The sequence below is a fragment of the Manihot esculenta genome, chromosome 4 (assembly GCF_001659605.2).
Source record: "Manihot esculenta cultivar AM560-2 chromosome 4, M.esculenta_v8, whole genome shotgun sequence".
NCBI lineage: Eukaryota > Viridiplantae > Streptophyta > Magnoliopsida > Malpighiales > Euphorbiaceae > Manihot > Manihot esculenta.
The window spans coordinates 31,140,344-31,149,707 of NC_035164.2; the positions used below are offsets into that span (position 1 = coordinate 31,140,344).

The following is a 9,364-nucleotide window of genomic DNA, read 5'->3' on the forward strand; positions in this document are numbered from 1 at the left end:
TTTGAATTCTAAATAATTTTATACATTTTAATAAAAAACAAAGTGAAGCAGAGAAATGAATAAATAACTCTATTAATAAATCTTTTATTAAAAATGAAATTCAAATAAATATAAGCTATCATCAATATTCAAACTTTAAAAAAAATTTCAAAATATCCTAACAAATCCTATAATCTATTTAAATAATAAAAATCTATAATAATAAAAAATAATAATTGAACATAAAAATAAATATTTGAAATTTTGAATTAAAATCCCAACACATTAGTCCATTCTTCCAGCATTATCTTTTTTATGCAAATTGACCGATAGAGGTCAACTCTATTTCAGTCATATATATATTCAACTTGTATTTCAACTGCTTAAAAATAAAAATTTCTTGACAATAATTACAAGAAATATTGCAGGAAAATATTATTAAACAGAAAATGGACAATAATACAACATTTCCCCCACCTAATATTCCCACTGTTCATAATACATAGCTTCAGGCTTACATTATCTATTTGAATCAAATATCCAGTTATTACACCGCAGGCTTCTTGATTCATTTCATATATTTTCTCAAGGTAATGGAACATGTTTCCTATATTCTGCCAAAGCCCAGATGGGGAAGGTATTCCTGAATAATGCATAGTGCAGCATGCAATTTCTCATGAATGATCCTGTGAGTTCCTGCCATAAAAATGTAAGAAAATCATCACTGGCTTCAAGCAGTTTTTACCCAGTAGACATAGCAAATTCAAACACTAGCTTATACGAGATACCTGCTGCGGAAAATCACCAAGTTCTGTTTGAGAATTGATTAACAACTTCGCAGCGCGATGAAGAGGCGTAGGGTCTCTCTTGGCCTTGTTTTCAAGAAAATTTTGAATGAAAACAATAATCATGTAACCATAGTCTAAGAATATGTTTATTGGATTTGTAAACTAACCTGGCCTCCATGAATCAAACCCATCATAGCCCATGCTGTCTGTACCAAATTCGATCGATTTCCTTCAGAAGGAACATAAACCTGTATTCAAATCATTGAACCAAAGTACATGAGGTTGAAGCTGAAATTCTGATAAGTTCGCATCCCTTGTCTTCCAAGAGACCAAAAAGAAAATATGTATATAGTATGTAAAGCTATAGATTTACCTTCTTTGGACATGAAAGGTAACTCTCTGCCCATCCACCATCGTCTCTTTGTGATTTGAGCAGAAAATTAACACCTCTACGAATAGCAGGACAGTTTTCATACGTTCTGCCAGAAGCAGCTAACCCTCCAAGGCCAAACCATGTACCATAGATGAAGCATATTCCCCAATTTCCATACCTTTCATAGTAGATATTTGTTAATTTTTGCGAGAACAAATAGGTGTGAACATTTAGTCGATTTGGTTCAAAATTAAAATTTAAGTTTTTATGAATGAATCCAACTACGAAAAAAAATAAATATAAATGGTGTGAATATTTAGTCAGTTTAGTTCAAAATTAAAAATTAAAATTTAAGTTTTTACGTACGAATTCAACTATGGAAAAAATTGATATATATCGAATCAGTCTGATTCGGTTTAATCAATTCAGTCCGGTCAATTAAGCCTTTTAATGAGTTTTATTTTTTTTTTCACACCTTATTTTCAGTCTTATAAGGTTCAATTGAAATATTTTAATTTTGATTAGGATTCAATCTCCATAAATTGTTATTTAACCAATTTGGTTATATCATATTTTTTCTACTAAAATCGAATCAAATCGAAATATTGAATTTTTTAAAATTTAAAACTGAATCAAAATAAATAATAAACCAAACTAAATTTTAAATTAATTCCGCTTGGTGGGTTATTTCAATTTAAACCGAATGTTACCGGCTCTACAAAAAGTAAAAACCAAATTATATGACCATACCATGAACCGTCCGGTTTTTGTATGTCTTCAATGAACCTTGCAGCATTTGCAATGCAACTTGCAATCTCTTTCTTTCTGTGCCCTGGGTATAACTTTTTAAATACAGATAATGCTTGGATTGATGATGCAGTGCACTCCACATACCTGAATCAGTATTTTTACTAGTCTTCTGGACAAATTAAGGTATCTATAGGCTATAGCTAGAGGAAGAGGAAAGGTTTTTGAGACTAATATAGTTTTCTACAAATGAAAATGGTATAAGAATCTTACTCATGCTCAATTACAAGATCCTCCATAAACTCCACAGGATTTAGCCACTGGTTCAAACAATTGGCACAAGTCAATCAATGTATCATAATTTTGTCTAATAAGTTTAGTTCACTGTGAATTAGTTACCTCCAACCATGATCCTGCTCTTGCTGGCTCCCACGCTGAGAAACCACCATTTTTACTCTACGATAGTTTATAAAATCGATCATAAGTTAATTTACGAAAACTATGCTCTAGCAAGGAGCAAATATAAGCAAACACAATGGTGTTGGAATAATCTTTTTCTTTTCTTATTCAAGTGAAGAGGGAAGAGGGAAAAGATGTAACTAATCATTACCTGAAGAGAAAGTATTACATTGACTGAATCATACATCTTCTCAGGTTCCATTTTCTCACCAACAATTTCAGGAGGCATCATGGAGAAAAGTAGGCAACACTATGGAACACATTAGAATTTAGTGAAGAAAATAGAACTTCTCATAGCGCTTTATTCTAAGTCTGCTTAAGCTTTATGCAAAAGTAATACTTACCTTGAGACTTTCTGCTGTGCAGTCAGAAACTTGCCATCCATGATCTTTATCAGAGAAAGTCCAAGCTCCTTTGAACGTATGACGAAACATTCTTTTGTAATCACCGGAAGGATTCTCAGTTAACTTTTGGATTTGAAAGGGATCAGAACACATAGAACAAAACAAAGTTAAAATAAATTACATGTTATGCGTAACTTTTTTTATGGTAAAAGGAAGAAAACATTTTAGTTTTCATAAAAATGGAAACCTGGGAATTCTTGATGAAGTTGTGCCCTTCCTCGAGTGTAGGTCCTATTTCATCAAAGAGATTGCTAGCAATCAAACCTTGGAGTGCAAAACTTGTATCCCATATTTGACTGCCAAAACTCTGCCAGTGAATTCAACATACTTATATATTCTATTCTTACTTCTGCGATGATTCTTCTATTGGGATACTTTCAAAATCAAGCATAGTTAATACATGTGGTTGTATACCGACCTGCATCTTCATCCCGTCTTCTCCTACCCAAATATAATCTTCTATTCTAGCAAGATGTTTCTTAAAAGCATCCCCATTGGGATCTTCAACCCAGCAAGCAAGCATACAAAGTGGCTGCACCATAAGAATATGCAAGAATTCTCATAAAGAAAATGAATATATGGTAGACAAAAGTCCTCAGTACTATATCCATAATACAATTACGTACCTTTTCGACGCATCCAATGGTAATGTATCTGCTGTTTTCATCTTCATAATGAATGTGATCCATCGTTATTTTCAGAGCATTTTCCCTCAACTTGTTTAAGGGCCAACGGGTGAAAAGAGGCTCGCTAAATGTGTGAAGGGCATCCCACACCAATTTTTGTATCATAGGATGGGGATAGTAGTTGTCTTCCTGTAATAACAATTGATTTTGGTATATCACACTATTTCTTTTCTGAACAATTAACGTTGTAAAATCTTAAAGTTGCATGTCAATTCTTGAAAAGCAAAAACTGAACACCAAACTCTCACCTTTGCACATAAATGGCGCACGCTCTTCCAATTGATTTTGTGGTAAGGTTCATTATAGATTTCTTCCCTTATTTGTAAAATGAGAGGCGTGATTGGACCAACAAATCTCTTCCCATACAAGTATGACATAGGCATGTAAGTGATCCGACAGTAACAGAACATTTTTGCTGCAGTTATGTAAGAAGATTAGAAGACCAAGTTCTTCCCTTACTCAAATCAAACACTTAAAATCTTGCAAACCCAAAGGAACAAGAATTAAAATGAAAATAAAAACCTGGATGAAAGGGAAAAATAGTAGGAAAGGCCCAAAACTCTGGGGGCATAGGGTTGGTTCCATCCCATTCATACACACCAAGTATCTACAGTTGAGGAAATTTCGACAATTTGGGACTAAAATTAAATATGGTAAAAACAATGAAATTATAATAACATGGAAAATAAACAAATTCATTCTAACAATTATAAATATGATCATACCGACAGCCATGTCTTCCCCCAAGAGGGTATCCCAATTGCACCACCATGATCAAGAATCCATCTTCTGCCTCTTTCACAAGCATTCTCTTTGCCACCGTCGCGTTCCTCGCCGAGTATCCGCATGCATATATAGTTGAGAACTGTGCCAAACATTGTGCTTTCACCTTCAATGTGTATTCCCCATCCACCATCTTCATTCTGAAAGGTAGAATTTCTGCTTCTAAAATTCAGAACAAGAAATGGGTATCTCAAATTTATGGAAATATGATACCTGATGACAGTATATGTAACGCAACATCTCTTTCCGATGCTCTGCTGAAAACACATTGTTAAGATGTCCTGTAATGTACAGAGAAAAAACCTAAAAGAAATATTGTAGTTAGACAATATATAGTAATGGGAAAATATTAGCAATCATAATGGAAATGGAGATTGAGAGAACAATCACCAAGGGTGGCAAAAAGAACATGAGCCCTCCATTTTCAGCGCACCAGTGGCCATCACTGGCCTGCAAGGCTGAGAAGAGGTGGACACTCCTCCTTAAAGCTGCTGTGGCAGTTTCAGTTGTAATTTCTTCGCCATCTTCAACCTTAACTTGAGGAATTGTTTGTTTAAACTTTTTGTCCCTTAGAAACTGTATTTGATCACAAGAGAAGGGGACAGAATCATGATTTATAAAAATAATAATAATAAAACTTTTATCGACAACTTCCCCAATTATTTGGAAAAAAAAAAATTAAAACCTTTCTGTAGAAAATAACTCACCACAATATTCATTAGTAATATGATAATAAATTTTAATTAAATGACTATTTTATTAATAAAATAAAAAAATTATCTCGAGATAGTACGGATGACGATTTTTCAGATATATATATTTACAATACCTGGAACTGCCATAGGAGGTCAGAACTAGGCTTCACAAGAAATCGATTGTTCCAGAAATTTAAACGAGCATCTTCAACCTGAGCTCGCTCTTCAGGAGTGCCAGCTTCAGGATCAAACTCCCATGTTTGTCTTCCGAGAAAATTGTTTGTGCTGTTTATATAAGGGCTTTTGCCACCCTCAGCAATCTTAAGCCTCCACATGTTCTCTCTCCCTTTCTCTCTGAGTGCCTACACCTTGCAACACACGTTTATTTATAGACAGAGAGTACGAAGTCGGTAGGAACTCCATTAAAGAGAAGCAAGCAGCAGGACTAGAAATTAAATGAACTTAAACTTAAACTTAAAACTACACTACCACATGCTGTAAATGCTCCGCCGTTATATGGTTGAATATATGTTTTTTTAGTTAAATAACTGATATTCCCATTTTATTGGATTTAAATTAAATTATATTTATTCAGTAAAATATTTTTAATAAAAATTTATTCCCTTTATAATAATAAAAAATATCAAATTTATCATAATAAAAGATGAATTTAATTGATTTTTTATTGATTTTTATATTTTAATAAATTAAATAGAAGTTTTTAGAATATATTTAATCTAATTAAAATCTAGGGTAAATATATAATTTAACTCTAAATTTTTAAAAAAAAAAAATTAATCGGCAGCTTAATCTTTTCACTGTTAATTTTTTATTTAAGATATTTTTAAATGTATAATTATTTAACTCTGGATGTAAATTATACGCAATTTAAATTTTTAAAAGTTAAATGTTTATAAAAATTTAATAATTATAAATTATAAAGTTTAAAAAGTTAAATGGTTACAGTTTTATATAAAAATAAGTTTAAAAAGTTATTTCAAATGAATTTTTATATAAAATTTAAGAGTTAAATTATATATTTGGATCACAATTTCATCACTTTTCCTTCTCTAGCTTTCTTTTTATAAAGCAGGCTACAAATTTTTAACTAGATAAATTAAATAAATATTTTATAGACTTGTGTTTGACCGATGAATTTCTTGTACTCTGAATTGAGATATGCACTTATAAAAATTTATAAATTTAAAATGCATAAGTTTTATTTAAATCACACCGACACAACATCGCAGGCTCAAACTCATAACTAAAATAGGTCAAACTGATCATACATTACAGGTATATCAAAAAATAATTTAATTCGATAACGTGACAAAAAATAAGAGAGTACGCCAGTTACCTCGCAACTCTATTAATATACACACTGAAAAAAATTAAATGATCGACTGACAGAGGAAAGTACACTGAATTTGAATGATAAAAATAAGTAATACTGTAATAGAGTGCGACAGTTATACATTGTTAGAAAATAAAATAAAAAATAGTACTATAGCAGAACGACAGTTATATGTTATTAGAGAATAGAAAAATAAAAAAGGAAAGATTATCTTTTCGTACTAAATTTATTTTCATACTATAAAATTATAATTTTTGAATCTGAGAATATTATATATATATATATATATATATATATATATATTGAAAAATACTTTATAAAAATGCGTATATGTCATAGTATTTGTTGACATTAAAAGTCTATAGGTGAAATTTTCGTAATATTTATTAATTGTTGGATTTTATTGTATAATTGGTGATATTTGTATTCAACCCTGATACGTCACTTCTTTTTTAAAAGTATTTTAATTTATCAAAAAATATTTAAAAATCCATTTATTCAAGTATTTGGTGACGTAATTAAACTAGAATGTCCATATTATCACGAAAGGTTTCACAAATATATATTTTTTATAACTATTATTTTAACGTGGAAGAATAAATAATCATACAAATGTTTATTTTTTTAATTTTTAAAAATATATTAAAACTCCTTTATATCTTAAAAATAAATCAAATAAACTATTATTCCAGTTTAATATACCTTTCCTTCATGTTATACCTCGTTTATCAGTGGCTGATATCTTGTCAGCAATGTGTAAGCTTATTAACCTACTAAATTCTCACTATAAGAATGCTGAATCAGCATCAAAAAGATTTTGCTGTCAAAAATAAAAATTTTACTATTATAAATTTATAATAACAACATATAAATTTATTAATAATTTTTATTTTGTAAAATTATAATAAACAATGAAAAAAAATTATTACAAAATATTTTTCAAATATAATTTATTTTCAGAAGTCAATATAATTTCAAAGCTCTGGTCCTACAATTAGAAAATCCTACCGTAGGATTTGTCAATTGTTCCCATCAATTAGTTTCTACTCTTTATGTCGGCGGTGTAGCTTGAAGATTCAAAACGACACTTTCTCCGTTCCCTAGCTTTTGTTTATTTTTTTTTTATATTATAATAATATAAATTAAAAAAATTAATTTAATTAATAAATAAACTCAATGTATTAAAGATTTTATTTAAAAAATTAAATATTTTATATCTGAAAATAAAACTTTATATTATTTAAAAGTTTCGTATAAGTTTTATACAATTCAATAAGAATATGATATTATTAAATTAACTATCTATATTTCTAAATTTATTATTAATATAACTTTAAGTTATTTTTTATTTAAAACATAACCTATAAAAATATTTAATCTAAAATCATACTTATAATAAATTTGAAATTATTTTAATATCGATTACATATACTATCTATATGTATCCATTTCAGTAATATTAATAGAAATTAAATTTTTAAAAATACCCAATAAATAAAATTACAATACTGATTTCTCTAATAAAATCAAAAACTTTATTTTTTTTTTCAAATGTTCTATTTTTATTGCTACACTATAAGTGGTTATTAAAGATTAAAAAATTTTATTTTTAATATAAAATTTGAATAAATAAAATATCATTTTAAAAAATAAGTATTCCATAATTCATAATAAAAAAAATTATTTATAACAAAAATATGGAATCCTAAATAATACACGTAGTACCTATAAAAGGATTATATCAAGCTTTAGCCCAATTTCTGTTTTCATGTATCTACACGAGAGTAATGACAAAGCACATGCATTAATTTGTGGACCCCAATGTACAAGTCCTACTCAGCCTCTCTTAATTAGGTGTGGTCATTCCGTACCGAATAAATCGAAAATCAAAATTTTAGTATTTATAAAAATTGAATCGAATTGATTTGGATTAAAAATCGAATTAAATTAAATCGGTTTGATTCGGTTCGATTCGATTCTGTTTAATCGATTTTGATTTTTAATAATTTTTTTTTATTTTTTACACTTTATTTTTAGTATTTTAAAATTTAATTAAAATATTTTAATTTTAATATGATTTAATTTCTCTATATTATTAAAAAAACATATTATTATCACTAATTGGTTTGGTTCGATTTTTTTAGTTTTTTTCTGATTAAAACCGAACCAAACCGTAATAACCGAAATTTCTAAAATTAAAAACCGAACCGAATTGAAATGTATAAAAAACCAAACCAAATTTTTAAATCAATTTGATTCGATCGATTTTTTCGGTTTGAACCGAATACTACTCGCTCATACTCTTAATGACATTTTATAGCTGCCGTTTCATGTTGTTGAGTAGTAATTATACAATCTGTGAGATAAACAACTATATAAATATTATTTAATAAATATTATTGATGAAATAAATATATTATTTAATAATATTATTAATTTCTTTTTTTATTTTTCATTTCTTTATAAATTAATTTGTTTTGAGCATAGTATGTAAACGATTTAACGTATAATGAGATTTATTTAATTTCATTGGAGGTTGATGATTAGCTTTTTATTATTAATATTTATAAATTTAAATTTTAAAAGTGTGAAATGAGATTGTTGAATTTTTTTTCTTCATTAAAAATTTTAAAATTTAATTCTCTATGAAATACTATTAAAATTTTAAAAATATTGTTTTAATAGATCTGTCTTATATGAATATGGATTCATTAAATTAGTAAATTTTAAAAAGGAGATTGTTTATAAAAAAAGTATAAGTTTTTATTTTTATTTTTATTTTTATTAAAATTTATATTTGTTCAGATAAATAATTCAATAATTAGGGTTTATAAATAGTTGAAGAAGCAGGTGTATGGTGGCAGTGTTAGCCAGATTAGGGTTTTAATAAATAACTGGTGAAATTGATGTTGAAAATGACCTTAATCAAAATATCTCAGTATTATTTAATGCTCATCGTTGCATTTATGGTTATAGGAAATCTGGTAATGTTTTGATTTATTATAAATATTTTTATATTTAAAATATTTAACAAGATTAATGGTTAACAAAAAAATAGTTAAATTAAAAATAAAATAAAATAATTTTTTAATAAAA

At 27.9% G+C, this 9,364-nt stretch overlaps 1 protein-coding gene across 3 annotated transcripts; it reads right to left on the reverse strand.

Moving 5' to 3' along the window:
• Window positions 1-338: 338 nt before the first annotated feature.
• On the reverse strand, window positions 339-5,333 carry LOC110613016 (lupeol synthase). Of its 3 annotated transcripts, XR_006350527.1 has the most exons (19): window positions 5,049-5,333; window positions 4,610-4,795; window positions 4,433-4,522; window positions 4,162-4,359; window positions 3,959-4,043; window positions 3,685-3,851; window positions 3,377-3,565; window positions 3,169-3,282; window positions 2,938-3,057; window positions 2,691-2,813; window positions 2,498-2,596; window positions 2,287-2,343; window positions 2,161-2,207; window positions 1,891-2,034; window positions 1,141-1,318; window positions 935-1,015; window positions 768-851; window positions 483-675; window positions 339-443 (listed from the first exon to the last, which is right to left on the reverse strand). XR_006350527.1 is itself a non-coding variant. In XM_021753917.2 (18 exons), exons 1-18 carry the CDS (start codon window positions 5,247-5,249, stop codon window positions 565-567), a joined length of 2,274 nt encoding a protein of 757 aa, XP_021609609.1. In that variant the 5' UTR covers window positions 5,250-5,333; the 3' UTR covers window positions 339-564. The 3 variants fall into 3 exon arrangements, 2 of the variants coding, with proteins under 2 accessions (XP_021609609.1, XP_043812087.1); XM_021753917.2 differs by having other exon boundaries at window positions 339-675; XM_043956152.1 differs by having other exon boundaries at window positions 339-675; window positions 4,162-4,375; window positions 5,049-5,195.
• Between the last annotated feature and the right edge of the window lie 4,031 nt (window positions 5,334-9,364).

Excerpts from the sequence above, each read along its gene's own strand:
- LOC110613016 (XM_021753917.2), bottom strand. The coding sequence starts at position 5,249 with ATGTGGAGGCTTAAGATTGCTGAGGGTGGCAAAAGCCCTTATATAAAC. Across the intron at positions 3,283-3,376 it reads CCATTGGATGCGTCGAAAAG|CCACTTTGTATGCTTGCTTG; the intron begins GTACGTAATTGT and ends CTTATGGTGCAG. Across the intron at positions 2,597-2,690 it reads GCACAGCAGAAAGTCTCAAG|TGTTGCCTACTTTTCTCCAT; the intron begins GTAAGTATTACT and ends TGTGTTCCATAG.